This window comes from Drosophila miranda, chromosome 3 (genome assembly GCF_003369915.1).
Source record: "Drosophila miranda strain MSH22 chromosome 3, D.miranda_PacBio2.1, whole genome shotgun sequence".
Lineage (NCBI taxonomy): Eukaryota > Metazoa > Arthropoda > Insecta > Diptera > Drosophilidae > Drosophila > Drosophila miranda.
Window position 1 is genome coordinate 6,628,463 of NC_046676.1, and position 18,513 is coordinate 6,646,975.

Here is an 18,513-nt window from a genome sequence, read left to right on the forward strand (position 1 = left end):
TCCTTCTCATCCAGAGAACTCAAGTTTCGAGCCTCGACGACATCCTCTTGATCGTTGGCATACAGGATGAAGAAGTTCTGCGCGTCGGGTGGAAGCGTCTGCAGGGCTTCTACATATTTGCTGCTATTCGACAGATCTTTAAGTCTCGTACCGGCTCCCTGTAGCTTAAGTGTGGGCGTCAAGGGACACGGAAAGGCGAACCAGTAGTAATAGCTGTGGCACTTGAGGTCCGCAAAGGATAGAACAAAGAAGCGAGTCAACAGACTGGGATCACTCGCCACCCGGTCGCTGCATTTCACTCGCTCAGCTATTGATTATGTTGTTGTCTCTCTTCTTTTCGTGGTTTTGTTATTTTCGATGAGCGAGAGAGAGAGCCTTTGGCTGCCACTTGAGCGGCATGGCATTCTCGGGTTGGGTTAGGGTTTCATCAGTCAAAGCCGGGCCTGGGGTCAAATAATGAGTTTGGAAATGTTTACGGCCTCGGACTGGGTGGTTAGCTGACTATGTTTGTTTTCTTTAGCTCGACACATTTGGCCTGGCTCTATTTAAAGCAATGAGTGACATGATTAATTCGAGTAAATACAAGTAACTCCATCTGAATATCATTAGCATCTTTGAGGCTCAAACGCAACGATTGTACTCAAAAATGTATCCCATCGAAAGTCTGATTAGCATAGACCATCGATGCCGATTTGGGCTGGTAGTGGGTTTGCCGCTGATTAGATAAAGTTTCGGCTCTCCATTGGACACGCTCTCCGAAAGAAACCTTGATATTGTTTTCATTTGTTCGGGCGCTATAGTGCCAACTGAGAGCCTGAGAAGTTAGATTCCCGATTCGCGGACACCTCTAATAGAACATTGACAATAATGCTAACGAAATTCGCTGGAAACCTGTCGCATCCGCTGGAGTTTGGGCATGTGCTGGAGATCGTCGCCAAGACCATCGATGGAGCCGCCAGGTGAGCACCGCTCCGAATCAGCATAGGTTGACGGGAATACGCATATCTCAGTACATGACTAATAGAGTGTAGAGCCATTTTTCTTATCGTTAGCTGCTGATATGACTAATGCTCCTATTATAATGGTTCCCAGGTTCCACATAGACCTCTCCACAGCCAAGAGCACCGTGGATCCGGATGCTGACATCGGTCTGCACTTCTCCTGCTACTTCCGCAATGATACGATCGTGCGCAATGCCCGCGTGAACGGCGTCTGGGGCGAGGAGGAGTCGGCGGTAATGGACACCGTAACGCTTCCGAATCCCATTGTGAGCGGCGAGTTCTTCATGGTCTACATCTTGGCCTGCGAGGATAGCTTTCACATTTCCATCAACAGTCGGGATTTCTGTACGTTCCGCTATCGCATGCCGCTGAGTGCCATTCGGGCTCTGGAGATACGCGACCAAATACAAGTGATCAGGCAGGTGGATCATCGCACCGTCTTCCCCAATCCGTGGCCAGCCATACACGCCTCGGACAACTTAAAGGCCTTCAGCAACGATCAACCCATAATGTTCAGTCCCGGCCATGTGATTGTGCTAACGGCTCGCTGTTCCGCCAACAAGCAGGGCCAGTTCGTCATCCATTTCATGGATTCGGACACCAAGCGCGACGACCTGCACTTTAGCATACGCTTTAACGATCAGGTGGTGGTGCGAAACTCCATGGGCAAGAACTTCGAGTAAGTCTGCGCAGTAGTCGCCTGTTTTGGCAATTTTCTAACAGCTTCAACAACCATTCCAGATTTGGAGCCGAAGAGCGTCATGGAGGCTTTCCGTTCAAGTTCAATGAGCAGTTCAAGCTGGCACTGGCCTTTACGGAACGCGAAGTGCTCACGGCTGTGGATGGATTCAACTTCTTCAGCTATGCCTGGCGCACTCCCAACGCCATGTTGAACTTAGTGGGCTTTAAAGTGACCTGCTTATATGGCCTGGTGTTGCAGATAACAGGCGTGGATCATCTGCAGACGGGCGACCCCACGTGCACCGCCTTCGAGAAGTACTCGCGCCACGACTACGAGTGTGTCTAAAGTGGAGTCCATCGATTGTACCAGTGAACGAAGTCTGAAAATAAATGTGTTAAACGTCAACAAAGTTCACTTACATTGCCGGGCGCCGTGACATCGTTGCAAAAGTAGCATCCCAGTTGACTGCCATTGATGCACTTTAGTCCCACGATTTCCCTCCCACTGTCGCCGGCCACATCGCGGCTGCTGCCATGCCGCATCACCAAATAGCTGTCGAAGCCCAGCGCCGCATTGATGACAATCTGGAAAGGGTCAGAATGTTACGCTTTTACTCTACGTGGGCGAAGTACTCTCGTTTGCACCTTCTCATGCGCCGCTCCAAGCAGTGTAGGTAGCCAGCGGCTCTCGCGCGAGTCAGTGAGCAGAAAGATGACGTCATGCGCCTGCACTTGCTGCTCAATCAGCAGCAAGTTCTGCTCGATGGTGTGGCCCGGCATGGGTATCTCCAGCACATGCCCTACGGTCTCGTAGTCACGTAGTCTTAAGGCGGCTGTTGTGGCCTTCATCCGATTGCCTGCCACGGCGTCTGCGTGCGTATAGAGGTTCTGGTGGACTGGATTGGAAAATCCCACCTTTCCGTTATCCAGCAAAGTTATGTGTTTGAAGCCCCAAGACTACAATTAATCAATAATGGTAAATGGCACGGTAATAATACGGTCGATGAGTAGATACCAAAAGATTGCGAGCTACTGCACAGCCCAAGGTACCAGCGCCAAACAGAAGGCATTTGGTTTGTGAGATGATCTCAAGATTTAGATCTGGCACCAGGCGCCACTTCATCAACTTCAAGTTGAGGTTTACAGAGTTCTCGGCCAGTCTGTAATTGAAAGTATAAATGTGTAAAAAAGTAAAGCCTACAATTGACAGCTTACTTGGCTGGATCCATACTATCCCTCATGCAAACCATTCGCGGACCCATTTTCCCGTTTTTGTTCAATTCCCAGCCAACAAATTTCACATCTTCGGTTTGGTATAAGTCGCAGGCCTCGGTTTGAACTACATTCCATATCAGACTGTCGTCCATCTGCATTTGTTGTTTGTAACGTAGGCCCAGAAACCTGAGTGATTTCCCAATAAAACTGGGACTACGAATTTGAGTATGAAATTATATTAATTTCAGAATTAGCAATTAAGGGACTACACTACTCACTATCGTTGCAGCAGAAAGGCGGCATAGTTCCGCATCAACCAAGCAGGATGCTCGTACTCGCTGGGATCGGCAAAACCAAAGTAATAGTGTTCCACCTCCTTCTCATCCAGAGAACTCAAGTTTCGAGCCTCGACGACATCCTCTTGATCGTTGGCATACAGGATGAAGAAGTTCTGCGCGTCGGGTGGAAGCGTCTGCAGGGCTTCTACATATTTGCTGCTATTCGACAGATCTTTAAGTCTCGTACCGGCTCCCTGTAGCTTAAGTGTGGGCGTCAAGGGACACGGAAAGGCGAACCAGTAGTAATAGCTGTGGCACTTGAGGTCCGCAAAGGATAGAACAAAGAAGCGAGTCAACAGACTGGGATCACTCGCCACCCGGTCGCTGCATTTCACTCGCTCAGCTATTGATTATGTTGTTGTCTCTCTTCTTTTCGTGGTTTTGTTATTTTCGATGAGCGAGAGAGAGAGCCTTTGGCTGCCACTTGAGCGGCATGGCATTCTCGGGTTGGGTTAGGGTTTCATCAGTCAAAGCCGGGCCTGGGGTCAAATAATGAGTTTGGAAATGTTTACGGCCTCGGACTGGGTGGTTAGCTGACTATGTTTGTTTTCTTTAGCTCGACACATTTGGCCTGGCTCTATTTAAAGCAATGAGTGACATGATTAATTCGAGTAAATACAAGTAACTCCATCTGAATATCATTAGCATCTTTGAGGCTCAAACGCAACGATTGTACTCAAAAATGTATCCCATCGAAAGTCTGATTAGCATAGACCATCGATGCCGATTTGGGCTGGTAGTGGGTTTGCCGCTGATTAGATAAAGTTTCGGCTCTCCATTGGACACGCTCTCCGAAAGAAACCTTGATATTGTTTTCATTTGTTCGGGCGCTATAGTGCCAACTGAGAGCCTGAGAAGTTAGATTCCCGATTCGCGGACACCTCTAATAGAACATTGACAATAATGCTAACGAAATTCGCTGGAAACCTGTCGCGTCCGCTGGAGTTTGGGCATGTGCTGGAGATCGTCGCCAAGACCATCGATGGAGCCGCCAGGTGAGCACCGCTCCGAATCAGCATAGGTTGACGGGAATACGCATATCTCAGTACATGACTAATAGAGTGTAGAGCCATTTTTCTTATCGTTAGCTGCTGATATGACTAATGCTCCTATTATAATGGTTCCCAGGTTCCACATAGACCTCTCCACAGCCAAGAGCACCGTGGATCCGGATGCTGACATCGGTCTGCACTTCTCCTGCTACTTCCGCAATGATACGATCGTGCGCAATGCCCGCGTGAACGGCGTCTGGGGCGAGGAGGAGTCGGCGGTAATGGACACCGTAACGCTTCCGAATCCCATTGTGAGCGGCGAGTTCTTCATGGTCTACATCTTGGCCTGCGAGGATAGCTTTCACATTTCCATCAACAGTCGGGATTTCTGTACGTTCCGCTATCGCATGCCGCTGAGTGCCATTCGGGCTCTGGAGATACGCGACCAAATACAAGTGATCAGGCAGGTGGATCATCGCACCGTCTTCCCCAATCCGTGGCCAGCCATACACGCCTCGGACAACTTAAAGGCCTTCAGCAACGATCAACCCATACTGTTCAGTCCCGGCCATGTGATTGTGCTAACGGCTCGCTGTTCCGCCAACAAGCAGGGCCAGTTCGTCATCCATTTCATGGATTCGGACACCAAGCGCGACGACCTGCACTTTAGCATACGCTTTAACGATCAGGTGGTGGTGCGAAACTCCATGGGCAAGAACTTCAAGTAAGTCTGCGCAGTAGTCGCCTGTTTTGGCATTTTTCTAACAGCTCCAACAACCATTCCAGATTTGGAGCCGAAGAGCGTCATGGAGGCTTTCCGTTCAAGTTCAATGAGCAGTTCAAGCTGGCACTGGCCTTTACGGAACGCGAAGTGCTCACGGCTGTGGATGGATTCAACTTCTTCAGCTATGCCTGGCGCACTCCCAACGCCATGTTGAACTTAGTGGGCTTTAAAGTGACCTGCTTATATGGCCTGGTGTTGCAGATAACAGGCGTGGATCATCTGCAGACGGGCGACCCCACGTGCACCGCCTTCGAGAAGTACTCGCGCCACGACTACGAGTGTGTCTAAAGTGGAGTCCATCGATTGTACCAGTGAACGAAGTCTGAAAATAAATGTGTTAAACGTCAACAAAGTTCACTTACATTGCCGGGCGCCGTGACATCGTTGCAAAAGTAGCATCCCAGTTGATTGCCATTGATGCACTTTAGTCCCACGATTTCCCTCCCACTGTCGCCGGCCACATCGCGGCTGCTGCCATGCCGCATCACCAAATAGCTGTCGAAGCCCAGCGCCGCATTGATGACAATCTGGAAAGGGTCAGAATGTTACGCTTTTACTCTACGTGGGCGAAGTACTCTCGTTTGCACCTTCTCATGCGCCGCTCCAAGCAGTGTAGGTAGCCAGCGGCTCTCGCGCGAGTCAGTGAGCAGAAAGATGACGTCATGCGCCTGCACTTGCTGCTCAATCAGCAGCAAGTTCTGCTCGATGGTGTGGCCCGGCATGGGTATCTCCAGCACATGCCCTACGGTCTCGTAGTCACGTAGTCTTAAGGCGGCTGTTGTGGCCTTCATCCGATTGCCTGCCACGGCGTCTGCGTGCGTATAGAGGTTCTGGTGGACTGGATTGGAAAATCCCACCTTTCCGTTATCCAGCAAAGTTATGTGTTTGAAGCCCCAAGACTACAATTAATCAATAATGGTAAATGGCACGGTAATAATACGGTCGATGAGTAGATACCAAAAGATTGCGAGCTACTGCACAGCCCAAGGTACCAGCGCCAAACAGAAGGCATTTGGTTTGTGAGATGATCTCAAGATTTAGATCTGGCACCAGGCGCCACTTCATCAACTTCAAGTTGAGGTTTACAGAGTTCTCGGCCAGTCTGTAATTGAAAGTATAAATGTGTAAAAAAGTAAAGCCTACAATTGACAGCTTACTTGGCTGGATCCATACTATCCCTCATGCAAACCATTCGCGGACCCATTTTCCCGTTTTTGTTCAATTCCCAGCCAACAAATTTCACATCTTCGGTTTGGTATAAGTCGCAGGCCTCGGTTTGAACTACATTCCATATCAGACTGTCGTCCATCTGCATTTGTTGTTTGTAACGTAGGCCCAGAAACCTGAGTGATTTCCCAATAAAACTGGGACTACGAATTTGAGTATGAAATTATATTAATTTCAGAATTAGCAATTAAGGGACTACACTACTCACTATCGTTGCAGCAGAAAGGCGGCATAGTTCCGCATCAACCAAGCAGGATGCTCGTACTCGCTGGGATCGGCAAAACCAAAGTAATAGTGTTCCACCTCCTTCTCATCCAGAGAACTCAAGTTTCGAGCCTCGACGACATCCTCTTGTTCGTTGGCATACAGGATGAAGAAGTTCTGCGCGTCGGGTGGAAGCGTCTGCAGGGCTTCTACATATTTGCTGCTATTCGACAGATCTTTAAGTCTCGTACCGGCTCCCTGTAGCTTAAGTGTGGGCGTCAAGGGACACGGAAAGGCGAACCAGTAGTAATAGCTGTGGCACTTGAGGTCCGCAAAGGATAGAACAAAGAAGCGAGTCAACAGACTGGGATCACTCGCCACCCGGTCGCTGCATTTCACTCGCTCAGCTATTGATTATGTTGTTGTCTCTCTTCTTTTCGTGGTTTTGTTATTTTCGATGAGCGAGAGAGAGAGCCTTTGGCTGCCACTTGAGCGGCATGGCATTCTCGGGTTGGGTTAGGGTTTCATCAGTCAAAGCCGGGCCTGGGGTCAAATAATGAGTTTGGAAATGTTTACGGCCTCGGACTGGGTGGTAAGCTGACTATGTTTGTTTTCTTTAGCTCGACACATTTGGCCTGGCTCTATTTAAAGCAATGAGTGACATGATTAATTCGAGTAAATACAAGTAACTCCATCTGAATATCATTAGCATCTTTGAGGCTCAAACGCAACGATTGTACTCAAAAATGTATCCCATCGAAAGTCTGATTAGCATAGACCATCGGGCTCGTGGCTTTCTATCTTACCGTTCTCTAGTTTATTGACCTATGAACTATTATTCTTTTGCGCATCTGTAAGTCATTAGCATACTACTAGGCAGATTTGATTCGCAAAAGAATCTTCTTTGGATGTTTTTTGCGTCGAATGATGCATCTAATAATGATTCCATTGACCACACTCATCATTATCGGAGAATGTGCACAATATGTTGTTATTTGTGAACCGTAAATTGGGGATTTTTCTTCTCTCCGGCCTTTCCACAGATCAGAACCATATCTGCGCATTGGAAACGATTGCTTCTTATCAGCAGAAAAACATATTTGTGCAAACAGAGGGCAAAGGCGTCGAAGGAAATGTGTTCTTCTCAAACATTCAATTGTATTCTATCGTTTTAAATTATGTAAAGATATAGAGAAAACAATTTACTTAAGGATTAAGTAAAGCATTTGCATACACACATTTTGGTTTAGACATTGGACTATAAATGCTTTGTAAAATATACATATTACTATAAATTCAGAATGAAGGAGTACTAATCCTCCTCATCTTCGGACATATCAAACTCAGCATCATCAAAGTCGATTATCTATAAAATTGGATATTTGCAGTAATCTGTGGATCAAATTCGGTTAATGGGTTAATGAACAAACCTCACTGTTCAAACGCTTGAACTCCGAGATGCCCGTCAAATCCTCTAGATATTTGGCTGTTTCAAAGGTTTTAAAGAGAAAGGCATGTCCCACGTTCTTGAAGGCACCTAAAACTGGCTGTAAAACGAAGGGACACGTTGCAGCTGTATTGATTTTTATAATCGCTTATAACTCTTACCGCTGAGCAGGCAATGCATTGGGCGAACTTTTGCGTGGCTGGCAGGATGTTCTCATAGTTGCTGAGCATTCCCCTCACGGAGTGCGGCAGGATGCCTAGCAGTCCTTCGGGGACCTTGCCGGAATCCTCACTCGACTGATGCCTTCCGGTTTGGGCGTAGTAGGCCGGAGCTAGCTCCCGCTGGGGATGCTGGAGCAGAGCCACCAGCAGCTCCACGGCATAGCTGGCAGCGATGTTGGAGACGCCGGGTCGTGTCACAGTGCATTGCTGATCCAGAGTACGATCTTTGAGCGACTAGAAAGAGACAGAAATAGATGGAGAAACGCTTTCACTCAACTGCACAAACAAGCTTGCAAGCTTCCCCCTGGGCAGAGCTTTTCCACATGCTTTGCAGTGTCAACAAACGAAGCCGAAAACTTGGGACCTGCGACCAAAGATGACGCCGCCACCGCCGCCACCGCCGCCACCGCCGCCGCCTCCGTTCGGTAAGACACCTTAGCGTGCGAGAGCGCAACTTTTCTGTTTGATTAGTTAATAACAATTCTCGTACATTTAAAACAAAGTCAGGCGGAGAACGCAATGCCGATTTGGGCTGGTAGTGCTTGTGCAACTGTTTTTCCCCTTTGGGAGTGGGTTTGCCGCTGATTAGATAAAGTTTCGGCTCTCCATTGGACACGCTCTCCGAAAGAAACCTTGATATTGTTTTCATTTGTTCGGGCGCTATAGTGCCAACAGAGAGCCTGAGAAGTTAGATTCCCGATTCGCGGACACCTCTAATAGAACATTGACAATAATGCTAACGGAATTCGCTGGCAACCTGTCGCATCCGCTGGAGTTTGGGCATGTGCTGGAGATCGTCGCCAAGACCATCGATGGAGCCGCCAGGTGAGCACCGCTCCGAATCAGCATAGGTTGACGGGAATACGCATATCTCAGTACATGACTAATAGAGTGTAGAGCCATTTTTCTTATCGTTAGCTGCTGATATGAATAATGCTCCTATTATAATGGTTCCCAGGTTCCACATAGACCTCTCCACAGCCAAGAGCACCGTGGATCCGGATGCTGACATCGGTCTGCACTTCTCCTGCTACTTCCGCAATGATACGATCGTGCGCAATGCCCGCGTGAACGGCGTCTGGGGCGAGGAGGAGTCGGCGGTAATGGACACCGTAACGCTTCCGAATCCCATTGTGAGCGGCGAGTTCTTCATGGTCTACATCTTGGCCTGCGAGGATAGCTTTCACATTTCCATCAACAGTCGGGATTTCTGTACGTTCCGCTATCGCATGCCGCTGAGTGCCATTCGGGCTCTGGAGATACGCGACCAAATACAAGTGATCAGGCAGGTGGATCATCGCACCGTCTTCCCCAATCCGTGGCCAGCCATACACGCCTCGGACTACTTCAAGGCCTTCAGCAACGATCAACCCATACTGTTCAGTCCCGGCCATGTGATTGTGCTAACGGCTCGCTGTTCCGCCAACAAGCGGGGCCAGTTCATCATCAAGTTCATGGATTCGGACACCAAGCGCGAGGAGCTGCACTTTAGCATACGCTTTGACGAGCAGCTGGTGGTGCGAAACTCCATGGGCAAGAACTTCGAGTAAGTCTGCGCAGTAGTCGCCTGTTTTGGCATTTTTCTAACAGCTCCAACAACCATTCCAGATTTGGAGCCGAAGAGCGTCATGGAGGCTTTCCGTTCAAGTTCAATGAGCAGTTCAAGCTGGCACTGGCCTTTACGGAACGCGAAGTGCTCACGGCTGTGGATGGATTCAACTTCTTCAGCTATGCCTGGCGCACTCCCAACGCCATGTTGAACTTAGTGGGCTTTAAAGTGACCTGCATAAAAGGCCTGGTGTTGCAGATAACAGGCGTGGATCATCTGCAGACGGGCGACCCCACGTGCACCGCCTTCGAGAAGTACTCGCGCCACGACTACGAGTGTGTCTAAAGCGGAGTCTATCGATTGTACCAGTGAACGAAGTCTGAAAATAAATGTGTTAAACGTCAACAAAGTTCACTTACATTGCCGGGCGCCGTGACATCGTTGCAAAAGTAGCATCCCAGTTGATTGCCATTGATGCACTTTAGTCCCACGATTTCCCTCCCACTGTCGCCGGCCACATCGCGGCTGCTGCCATGCCGCATCACCAAATAGCTGTCGAAGCCCAGCGCCGCATTGATGACAATCTGGAAAGGGTCAGAATGTTACGCTTTTACTCTACGTGGGCGAAGTACTCTCGTTTGCACCTTCTCATGCGCCGCTCCAAGCAGTGTAGGTAGCCAGCGGCTCTCGCGCGAGTCAGTGAGCAGAAAGATGACGTCATGCGCCTGCACTTGCTGCTCAATCAGCAGCAAGTTCTGCTCAGTCTGAGCGCGCAGCGACTCCCCGATGGTGTGGCCCGGCATGGGTATCTCTAGCACATGCCCTACGGTCTCTGCAGAAGGGTTTATATCACGTAGTCTTAAGGCGGCTGTTGTGGCCTTCATCCGATTGCCTGCCACGGCGTCTGCGTGCGTATAGAGGTTCTGGCGGACTGGATTGGAAAATCCCACCTTTCCGTTATCCAGCAAAGTTATGTGTTTGAAGCCCCAAGACTACAATTAATCAATAATGGTAAATGGCACGGTAATAATACGGTCGATGAGTAGATACCAAAAGATTGCGAGCTACTGCACAGCCCAAGGTACCAGCGCCAAACAGAAGGCATTTGGTTTGTGAGATGATCTCAAGATTTAGATCTGGCACCAGGCGCCACTTCATCAACTTCAAGTTGAGGTTTACAGAGTTCTCGGCCAGTCTGTAATTGAAAGTATAAATGTGTAAAAAAGTAAAGCCTACAATTGACAGCTTACTTGGCTGGATCCATACTATCCCTCATGCAAACCATTCGCGGACCCATTTTCCCGTTTTTGTTCAATTCCCAGCCAACAAATTTCACATCTTCGGTTTGGTATAAGTCGCAGGCCTCGGTTTGAACTACATTCCATATCAGACTGTCGTCCATCTGCATTTGTTGTTTGTAACGTAGGCCCAGAAACCTGAGTGATTTCCCAATAAAACTGGGACTACGAATTTGAGTATGAAATTATATTAATTTCAGAATTAGCAATTAAGGGACTACACTACTCACTATCGTTGCAGCAGAAAGGCGGCATAGTTCCGCATCAACCAAGCAGGATGCTCGTACTCGCTGGGATCGGCAAAACCAAAGTAATAGTGTTCCACCTCCTTCTCATCCAGAGAACTCAAGTTTCGAGCCTCGACGACATCCTCTTGATCGTTGGCATACAGGATGAAGAAGTTCTGCGCGTCGGGTGGAAGCGTCTGCAGGGCTTCTACATATTTGCTGCTATTCGACAGATCTTTAAGTCTCGTACCGGCTCCCTGTAGCTTAAGTGTGGGCGTCAAGGGACACGGAAAGGCGAACCAGTAGTAATAGCTGTGGCACTTGAGGTCCGCAAAGGATAGAACAAAGAAGCGAGTCAACAGACTGGGATCACTCGCCACCCGGTCGCTGCACATATCAGCCAACAGTTTCTTGCCCTCATCAGACAACAGCGTCAGCTTGTCCAGGGCCTTGAACTCCTCAATTGTGTTTTTATTGTAGATTGTTCCAACGGCAGCATGGCTGAACTTTGGTGGCTGCCCAGAACTGTGGATGGAAACGATGCGGGTTGAATATGGAAGAGGGGTGTGGCACAAGCCTATGCTACCTATTGAACGATGTGTAATCCGCCTCCAACAGACAGCCCGTAGCCTTTCGGTTTGTGTAGTGGCCCGAAATGGAACGTTGGGCATCCGACAGGCGATCGTGATCCAATTTTAGTTCAGCCAGCTTGTGCCAGAATGTAGGCGAAACAAAGGACTCCCAGGGAGCAAATTGCAGAATACTTTCGCTCATTTTGTGGCTTTTTTTCGGTTCAAATTTCTGGCTACAAGAAAATAAACAAAGCGATTCGATGGGCGATATATGTATGTAGCTATCGCTTGTTACTATCGATAGCCTAGTGTTGTCGGTACTGGACTTTATTTATTTCTGCGAAAAAAACATAACAAAAATTCAGGGCAAGATGGATTTGCAGCAACTGGAGGATGAGGCGCGACAGGCTGCCCTCAAGGACATACAGAACATGCTGCAGCGGCCGGGGCAGCTGGAGAAAGTGGAGCAATACCGTCACCGGATCGCCCGCAAGAAGGCGTCCGTGGAGGCGTTGTTAAAGACCGGAATGCAAAACCAGCTGGACGGCGTCCGGGTGGGGCTGAAGCAGCTGGAGACGTGTATGCAGGATGTGCGCGAGGTGCGCCGGCGGATGAATGAGGTGGAAAACCTGCTCCAGGGCGTGCCCGAAGTATACGATGCATTGGAAGTGGTCCGTGAGGAGAACACGAAACACTCGCAGTACGCCACGGCCATGGAGAACCTGAAGCACATCTTCAATGTGGACGCCAGTGTGCAGAAGACCATGGGGCTAATCGATGAAGACAAGCTGCTGAATGCCCACCAGTGCCTGGCCGATCTGGAAAACTCCCGCGACGATCTGTTGTACGAGCTGCACAAACAGCCGAAGCAGCATGCCTCGGACAAGATCACCCTGAAGCGCCACTTCGAGAAGGTGGACACGGTCTCCCAGGCGCTAGAGAAGAAGCTGCGCCTGATCCTCAGCCGCACCCTGAATACGGTACGTAAGAAGCCAACCGTGATCGTGACTGCTCTCCGCATCATTGAACGCGAGGAGAAGAACGACCAGTTTGCCGTGCAGCAGCAGAAGGTGACTGGCTTTCTGCCTCCCGGTCGCCCGAAGGCGTGGCGCAAGATGATCTTGGACGTGCTGCAGTCGTCGGTCGCAACGCGTATCGAGGGCTCCAAGCTGGAGGAACGGACTGACAACAAGATGTGGCTGGTCCGCGACCTGGAGATTCTTCGTCAAATCATTCTGGAGGATCTGCGCGTGGTAAAGTCGCTGTGCGTGCCCTGTTTTCCGCCCCACTACGATATATTCAACGAGTACGTCAAGTTCTACCACGAAGGCCTCTCAAGCTATGTGAGTAATCCAATTTGGATTGGCTTGTCACTGGATCTAATCCATTTTTCTTCCAGCTGGACACAATTGTGCGATCCGGCCTTGAGGGCAACGAGTACGTCTCCATGCTGGCCTGGGTGACCCACACGTACCCGGGGACTGAACTCATGTCGCATCCGGACCTCAATGTGGATGTGCACAAGCTGATTGGAACTCTGCTACGGCCCGAGCATCTCAAGGCTCTTGAGGATGAGTATCTGCAGAATATGCAGCGCAACTACCAGGAGTGGATGACCAAGGCAGCCGAGACGGAGAAGGTAGAGTGGTTCTCCGAGACGGTGCCAGACCAGGACGAGCACTACTACCACACCTCGGCGCCGGTGATCATCTTCCAGATGATCGACCAGCATCTGCAGGTCACAAACACCATACACCAGGAGCTAACGTTCAAGGCGCTTGTAATGAGCATACAGCAGGTGGAGATCTTCGGCCAGACTTACCTCAAGAACGTTATCGAGCTGAAGGAGCACCACTTCCGGAACCGGGATCAGATCAAGTACTTCACGCACTACATCATAACTATTGTGAACAACAGCCAGCAAATGGTGGAGCTGGCGCAGCAGATGAAGCAGCTCTACTGGCCCAAGTCGCGCACTGAGCACTACGAGGACTTTGAGCGCCTGCTGGCCACCTTCCAGCGGATTCGAGCGCACGCCGCCAGCTACCTGCTGGAGGAGGCTTTCCTGGACATGGAGTGCCACTTCCACGACTTGTTCACGGTCAAGTGGCTAGCCAGCAGCATGTCTGTGGACACCATTTGCGTGACACTGGACGACTACTTCCAGGACTACAACCACCTGCGGCCCAATAACTTTGAGATGGTGATCAACGAGGCACAGAAGCTGCTGGCCAAGCGCTACATCCGTGCCCTCCTGTCCAAACGCCTCTCCAAGCCGCGCGTCGAGTGCGACGCCATCACGCGAAAGATCAAGCAGGAGGCCAAGCGCTTCAAGCTCTTCTTCGAGAAGATTGCTCCAAAAATATCGCTCAGCGACTCGCCGCTCGATCTAATCACCACGCTCTCCGGGCTGCTCATCTCGGACATTGAGCTGCTGGTCCTCGATCTGCACACCTTGCTGGGCAGCTATCCGTCCCTCACAGAGGATCATCTCGTCCGCCTCTTCTACATACGCAACGACGTGAAGGCGGCCGAGGTGCGCGAAAAGGTGCAGGATGCCATGAAGTCCAAGAAAGCAATGGTGAGCATTGCCAAACAGGACTGCATATTCAAGGAGATTGTGTTCAGTGACAAATTGTGGTAGACCGAATGAGACCGAAAGGCTGTTGCTCCCCAGCCCATTCCGCAAGTTAATGTTTGTTCAGTATCGTATTTATGTTAAGCTCAGATTGCGTAAATATATATCCAATATGATGATATTTAAATAAATTTATATATATTTAACTGTATTTATCGTGTAATAGGGCTGCCACCTATTCGAGCAGGCGCGACTATTGTGACTTGGCGCGAATGATTATAGTTTTGTTTCAGAGATTTTTTCACTTCGCACAATAAGAAATGTTGGTGGATCCTAACTGGCCATTAAATATATGTTTACCATGATCAAAACTACATATGTGCATTAATAACATGTTCCTAATTGCCTCTTTGAATTTAACAGCTGATAGAGCTGCCACCACGACGCGCAGTCATGTTTATTCCGACCTATTGGCGCCCAAATTTCAATAACATAAACTGTTCGTCTATTGTTGGATTACTTGTTAATAATTTTGTCCGTCAGCGTGCTCCAATATACACCATGAAACGCGCCAAGTCGGGCACAGCAGGCGCCTCCAAAAAAGCCCCTAAAAAGGAAAAGAAAAGCGCCGAACCAGCCGCAAGCAGCTCCCAAGAAAGCAGCAGTGGAGGTGAAGAACCTGCCTCCAGCTCAAAGCTTGTCCAAAGTAAGCCAGAATACAAAAACTTTGAGCAGTTTCTCGCACACCTAGTGCAGCAGCGATCTGAATCGGCGGTGAACATCCAGGAGTTTCCCTTCAAGAAGAAACGGGTGCGTGTCTTGTCCAAGGTGAACGATGTCCGAGATAAGTGCACCGGCGGCGTCGTCTATTGGATGTCACGGGATGGTCGGGTGCAGGACAATTGGGCTCTGCTGTTTGCACAGCGTTTGGCCCTCAAGTTGGAGATGCCGCTGGCAGTGGTATTCTGCCTGGTGCCGAAGTTCCTCAATGCCACCATTCGACACTACAAATTCATGATGGGCGGACTGCAGGAGGTGGAAGAGCAATGTCGGGAGCTAGGCATACCCTTCCACCTGCTGCTGGGACCGGCAGTGGATCGTCTACCGGAATTCGTGCGTTCCAAAGATGTTGGTGCTGTGGTGTGCGACTTTGCGCCGCTTCGCGTGCCCCGAAAATGGGTGGAGGATGTGGCAAAGGCGTTGCCCAAGAACGTGCCGCTGACCCAGGTGGATGCTCACAACGTAGTTCCGCTCTGGGTGGCCTCCGACAAGCAGGAGTACGCGGCCAGGACTATACGAAACAAGATCAACTCCAAGCTGGGAGAGTTCCTGAGCGATTTTCCACCAGTGATCAAGCATCCGCATGGGGAAGGTTGCAAGAAGGTAAAACCCATCGACTGGCCAGCTGCATATGCGATGCTGGAGTGCGACATGGACGTGGATGAGGTGAAGTGGGCGAAACCAGGCTACAAGGCAGCCTGTCTCCAACTGTACGAGTTCTGCAGCCGACGCTTGGGTAAATTCAACGACAAGCGCAATGATCCCACAGTTGATGCGCTGTCCGGACTCTCGCCGTGGCTCCACTTTGGTCAGATATCAGCCCAACGCTGTGTTCTGGAGGTTCAACGCTATCGCAGCCAGCACAAGGCCTCGGCGGATGCGTACTGCGAGGAGGCCATCGTGCGCCGAGAATTGGCCGATAATTTCTGCTACTACAACGAGAACTACGACAGCCTGAAAGGCCTGAGCCCGTGGGCATACCAATCCCTGGAAGCCCATCGCAAAGACAAGCGTGATCCATGTTACACTCTGGAGGAGCTCGAACAGGTAAAGAACGGTGGCTATTCGTAGCTAACTCTGTTGGATATGACCGAAAGTCTTTCCGTCTTTCAGTCGCTCACCTACGATGACCTGTGGAACTCTGCCCAGCTGCAGCTGGTGCGAGAGGGCAAGATGCACGGATTTCTTCGCATGTACTGGGCCAAGAAAATACTCGAGTGGACGGCCACGCCGGAGCAGGCGCTGGAGTACGCGATCCTGCTGAACGACAAGTACAGCCTAGACGGGCGCGATCCCAATGGCTATGTGGGCTGCATGTGGTCCATTGGGGGCATACACGATATGGGCTGGAAGGAGCGAGCGATATTCGGAAAGATTCGCTACATGAACTATCAAGGATGCAAGCGCAAGTTCGACGTGAACGCCTTCGTCATGCGCTATGGGGGCAAGGTGCACAAGAAGAAGGGTTGAGGCGGTTGAACTTGAATAAATCTATTGGTTACGTTTGCCTTGTTTTTGAATGCAAGCCAAGAGCATTTTTATATTTTAACACGGTTCCATTTAGCGGGCAATTAGAAAATTTTAAAAAATTACAACTAGCGGGTTGAACTTAGTCCTTCTCGGCGATCTTGGTCAGATGCTCCTCGATCTCCTTCTCATCCAGAGTGCGGAAGCTTGGATTGGTCTTGCTGACGACTCCAATCTCAATACCATTGGGCTTGAAGTCAATGGCCAGGACAGTGGAAAGACAGGTGATGGCCAACTGTATTGCCTTCTCCTCAGACAGATTGTTCTTGTATTTCTTTTCCAAGTAGCTGTTGGCCTCGAGCACCTTGGCACCCACCGAGCAGGCCTTGAACCCGCTGAAGTAGCCAGCTGGGTCCGTCTTGTAGACAGAGGGTCCAATCTCATCGTCGTAGGCAATCAGCACCATGCTGCAGCCGAGCGGACGCATCTCGGCGTTCTGCGTGTACACCTGGTTGATGTCAGCAATGCGACGGCACAGCACATCCACCGGCATTTCGTAGCCATATTTGTAACGGAAATTGGCCGCCTCGTAGCGGGCCTTTTGCACCTGGGAGCGGGCGTCCGCTAAAGATTTATACGTAATTTCTTAAATGCGGAAGGTTAAAGGACACAAGTAATTTACCAATACGGCCAGTCATGGCGCAGCCGATTTCCTTGGTGATGCGGAACAAGTGTGTTACCGATTCCGGGACAATGTTCTTTTCTGTAACCTTCTTCTGAGTAGCCACCACAGCACAATCGCCGCTCTTCAGGGCTACCGTGGTGATGTTCTCCTGTGAGATGGCCTTAAAGGCATACTCTGGAGGAAGATTATCGTTAGAGAGTTGCAGGCAACCTGTGGTTGGCACACTTACCGACTTGGTAGAGGCGTCCCTCGGGCGAAAAGATGGTAATGTGTCTGTCAAAGCCGGCTGAACTTCCGCGAGACATGTTTTCGGCGTTTTATTAGCTGCAAACCGATTTAGAAACGTACAATGTGGAATTTAGGCGTCTGTGAGAGAAACCACTTACTCTTTAAGCAAATTAAATGAACAAATTGTTTATAGTTTTGATTTTGCGACAAATGCGGCCGACTGCGAATTTCATATAGTCATTGTCGATAGAATATACGGTCTCACCCTCAGAAATATACCAAAATATGCCGAAATATACCGACGAATTCAAGTTATAATTTACGAACTTAGCCCACTTCAGCCCCCTCTATTTAAATAGTTCAACTACTTCAGGTAGTGAGAGAAACCACTTACTCTTTAAGCAAATTAAATGAACAAATTGTTTATAGTTTTGATTTTGCGACAAATGCGGCCGACTGCGAATTTCATATAGTCATTGTCGATAGAATATACGGTCTCACCCTCAGAAATATACCAAAATATGCCGAAATATACCGACGAATTCAAGTTATAATTTACGAACTTAGCCCACTTCAGCCCCCTCTATTTAAATAGTTCAACTACTTCAGGTAAATGGCTGAATATATTAACGATTGTAAATTCTTCTTGTAGATTCATGCCATCTTTCATCTGAACTCAAAAATAACAACGCTTACTTTCACCTGAACTGCGCTATTTTCGGTGGAATATCGAAATACCCCTTTGGCTTATAATGGGCTAATCGTTCTCCGTCAAGGATTGGAAACCATATTGCTTAATTTTGATTTTCCGTCGAAATATTGGATTTCTAAATAATGGATTAAATAATCCAAACTAGCATGAAAAACATCGTTGTTTTTTCTATAGCATCGATATTTTTCAATAATGTATGACCGTAGCTTACGGAAATACCATTGCAGTATTATACCAAATACTGGAAATACCAAATGTTGGTCTAATATATCTATTGATCAAATATAACTGCCAACATTTTCAAAAC

The 18,513-nt window shown here is 49.2% G+C and overlaps 9 protein-coding genes across 11 annotated transcripts; 5 read left to right on the forward strand and 4 right to left on the reverse strand.

The window, feature by feature from the left end:
* The first annotated feature begins 24 nt into the window (after positions 1-24).
* Positions 25-2,086, forward strand: LOC117187872 (32 kDa beta-galactoside-binding lectin-like). Its single transcript, XM_033390767.1, has 3 exons — positions 25-959; positions 1,093-1,680; positions 1,743-2,086. The coding sequence occupies exons 1-3, from the start codon at positions 868-870 to the stop codon at positions 2,026-2,028; spliced, it is 966 nt and encodes a 321-aa protein (XP_033246658.1). The 5' UTR covers positions 25-867; the 3' UTR covers positions 2,029-2,086.
* Positions 2,068-3,585, reverse strand: LOC117187877 (ubiquitin-like modifier-activating enzyme atg7; the record flags this gene model as incomplete). Its single annotated transcript, XM_033390770.1, has 5 exons — positions 2,068-2,267; positions 2,328-2,639; positions 2,698-2,842; positions 2,898-3,110; positions 3,176-3,585. Coding segments are annotated over 5 exons (1,263 nt in total), but the record flags the coding sequence as incomplete, so codon positions are not given.
* A 532-nt stretch (positions 3,586-4,117) lies between these two features.
* Positions 4,118-5,357, forward strand: LOC117187873 (32 kDa beta-galactoside-binding lectin-like). Its single transcript, XM_033390768.1, has 3 exons — positions 4,118-4,230; positions 4,364-4,951; positions 5,014-5,357. The coding sequence occupies exons 1-3, from the start codon at positions 4,139-4,141 to the stop codon at positions 5,297-5,299; spliced, it is 966 nt and encodes a 321-aa protein (XP_033246659.1). The 5' UTR covers positions 4,118-4,138; the 3' UTR covers positions 5,300-5,357.
* LOC117187876 (ubiquitin-like modifier-activating enzyme atg7) lies at positions 5,340-6,856 on the reverse strand (the record flags this gene model as incomplete). The annotated part of the gene is made up of 5 exons (XM_033390769.1): positions 5,340-5,538; positions 5,599-5,910; positions 5,969-6,113; positions 6,169-6,381; positions 6,447-6,856. Coding segments are annotated over 5 exons (1,263 nt in total), but the record flags the coding sequence as incomplete, so codon positions are not given.
* Positions 6,857-7,578: 722 nt separating this feature from the next.
* LOC117185858 (ubiquitin-like modifier-activating enzyme ATG7) lies at positions 7,579-11,976 on the reverse strand. Of its 2 annotated transcripts, XM_033390762.1 has the most exons (9): positions 11,771-11,976; positions 11,188-11,709; positions 10,910-11,122; positions 10,710-10,854; positions 10,304-10,651; positions 10,079-10,243; positions 8,051-8,344; positions 7,873-7,989; positions 7,579-7,808 (listed from the first exon to the last, which is right to left on the reverse strand). In XM_033390762.1, exons 1-9 carry the CDS (start codon positions 11,956-11,958, stop codon positions 7,755-7,757), a joined length of 2,046 nt encoding a protein of 681 aa, XP_033246653.1. In that variant the 5' UTR covers positions 11,959-11,976; the 3' UTR covers positions 7,579-7,754. The 2 variants fall into 2 exon arrangements, with proteins under 2 accessions (XP_033246653.1, XP_033246654.1); XM_033390763.1 differs by lacking the exons at positions 7,579-7,808; positions 7,873-7,989; positions 8,051-8,344 and adding an exon at positions 9,908-10,000.
* Positions 8,818-10,079, forward strand: LOC117187871 (32 kDa beta-galactoside-binding lectin-like). The gene is made up of 3 exons (XM_033390766.1): positions 8,818-8,935; positions 9,069-9,656; positions 9,719-10,079. The coding sequence occupies exons 1-3, from the start codon at positions 8,844-8,846 to the stop codon at positions 10,002-10,004; spliced, it is 966 nt and encodes a 321-aa protein (XP_033246657.1). The 5' UTR covers positions 8,818-8,843; the 3' UTR covers positions 10,005-10,079.
* A 54-nt stretch (positions 11,977-12,030) lies between the features above and the next one.
* On the forward strand, positions 12,031-14,525 carry LOC108158977 (exocyst complex component 3). The gene is made up of 2 exons (XM_017291820.2): positions 12,031-13,099; positions 13,156-14,525. The coding sequence occupies exons 1-2, from the start codon at positions 12,128-12,130 to the stop codon at positions 14,398-14,400; spliced, it is 2,217 nt and encodes a 738-aa protein (XP_017147309.1). The 5' UTR covers positions 12,031-12,127; the 3' UTR covers positions 14,401-14,525.
* Positions 14,526-14,757: 232 nt separating this feature from the next.
* Positions 14,758-16,639, forward strand: LOC108158978 (deoxyribodipyrimidine photo-lyase). The gene is made up of 2 exons (XM_017291821.2): positions 14,758-16,161; positions 16,228-16,639. The coding sequence occupies exons 1-2, from the start codon at positions 14,788-14,790 to the stop codon at positions 16,582-16,584; spliced, it is 1,731 nt and encodes a 576-aa protein (XP_017147310.1). The 5' UTR covers positions 14,758-14,787; the 3' UTR covers positions 16,585-16,639.
* On the reverse strand, positions 16,618-17,974 carry LOC108158981 (proteasome subunit alpha type-6). 2 transcript variants are annotated; one of them, XM_017291825.2, is made up of 4 exons: positions 17,889-17,974; positions 17,496-17,590; positions 17,264-17,440; positions 16,618-17,205 (listed from the first exon to the last, which is right to left on the reverse strand). In XM_017291825.2, the coding sequence occupies exons 2-4, from the start codon at positions 17,569-17,571 to the stop codon at positions 16,724-16,726; spliced, it is 735 nt and encodes a 244-aa protein (XP_017147314.1). In that variant the 5' UTR covers positions 17,572-17,590; positions 17,889-17,974; the 3' UTR covers positions 16,618-16,723. The 2 variants fall into 2 exon arrangements, with proteins under 2 accessions (XP_017147314.1, XP_017147315.1); XM_017291826.2 differs by lacking the exon at positions 17,889-17,974 and adding an exon at positions 17,653-17,760.
* Between the last annotated feature and the right edge of the window lie 539 nt (positions 17,975-18,513).

Bases quoted from the DNA above. Each gene is read 5' to 3' on its own strand.
- LOC117187872 (XM_033390767.1), top strand. From the start codon at position 868: ATGCTAACGAAATTCGCTGGAAACCTGTCGCATCCGCTGGAGTTTGGG. The intron at 960-1,092 runs GTGAGCACCGCT...AATGGTTCCCAG, and splicing joins ACCATCGATGGAGCCGCCAG to GTTCCACATAGACCTCTCCA. The intron at 1,681-1,742 runs GTAAGTCTGCGC...CAACCATTCCAG, and splicing joins TCCATGGGCAAGAACTTCGA to ATTTGGAGCCGAAGAGCGTC.
- LOC117187873 (XM_033390768.1), top strand. From the start codon at position 4,139: ATGCTAACGAAATTCGCTGGAAACCTGTCGCGTCCGCTGGAGTTTGGG. The intron at 4,231-4,363 runs GTGAGCACCGCT...AATGGTTCCCAG, and splicing joins ACCATCGATGGAGCCGCCAG to GTTCCACATAGACCTCTCCA. The intron at 4,952-5,013 runs GTAAGTCTGCGC...CAACCATTCCAG, and splicing joins TCCATGGGCAAGAACTTCAA to ATTTGGAGCCGAAGAGCGTC.
- LOC117187871 (XM_033390766.1), top strand. From the start codon at position 8,844: ATGCTAACGGAATTCGCTGGCAACCTGTCGCATCCGCTGGAGTTTGGG. The intron at 8,936-9,068 runs GTGAGCACCGCT...AATGGTTCCCAG, and splicing joins ACCATCGATGGAGCCGCCAG to GTTCCACATAGACCTCTCCA. The intron at 9,657-9,718 runs GTAAGTCTGCGC...CAACCATTCCAG, and splicing joins TCCATGGGCAAGAACTTCGA to ATTTGGAGCCGAAGAGCGTC.
- LOC117185858 (XM_033390762.1), bottom strand. From the start codon at position 11,958: ATGAGCGAAAGTATTCTGCAATTTGCTCCCTGGGAGTCCTTTGTTTCG. The intron at 10,652-10,709 runs GTATCTACTCAT...GATTAATTGTAG, and splicing joins CAGTAGCTCGCAATCTTTTG to TCTTGGGGCTTCAAACACAT. The intron at 10,244-10,303 runs GTGCAAACGAGA...GACCCTTTCCAG, and splicing joins TTGGAGCGGCGCATGAGAAG to ATTGTCATCAATGCGGCGCT.
- LOC108158977 (XM_017291820.2), top strand. From the start codon at position 12,128: ATGGATTTGCAGCAACTGGAGGATGAGGCGCGACAGGCTGCCCTCAAG. The intron at 13,100-13,155 runs GTGAGTAATCCA...TTTTTCTTCCAG, and splicing joins ACGAAGGCCTCTCAAGCTAT to CTGGACACAATTGTGCGATC.
- LOC108158978 (XM_017291821.2), top strand. From the start codon at position 14,788: ATGTTTATTCCGACCTATTGGCGCCCAAATTTCAATAACATAAACTGT. The intron at 16,162-16,227 runs GTAAAGAACGGT...TCCGTCTTTCAG, and splicing joins CTCTGGAGGAGCTCGAACAG to TCGCTCACCTACGATGACCT.
- LOC108158981 (XM_017291825.2), bottom strand. From the start codon at position 17,571: ATGTCTCGCGGAAGTTCAGCCGGCTTTGACAGACACATTACCATCTTT. The intron at 17,441-17,495 runs GTAAGTGTGCCA...ATCTTCCTCCAG, and splicing joins GGGACGCCTCTACCAAGTCG to AGTATGCCTTTAAGGCCATC. The intron at 17,206-17,263 runs GTAAATTACTTG...ATAAATCTTTAG, and splicing joins CGCCATGACTGGCCGTATTG to CGGACGCCCGCTCCCAGGTG.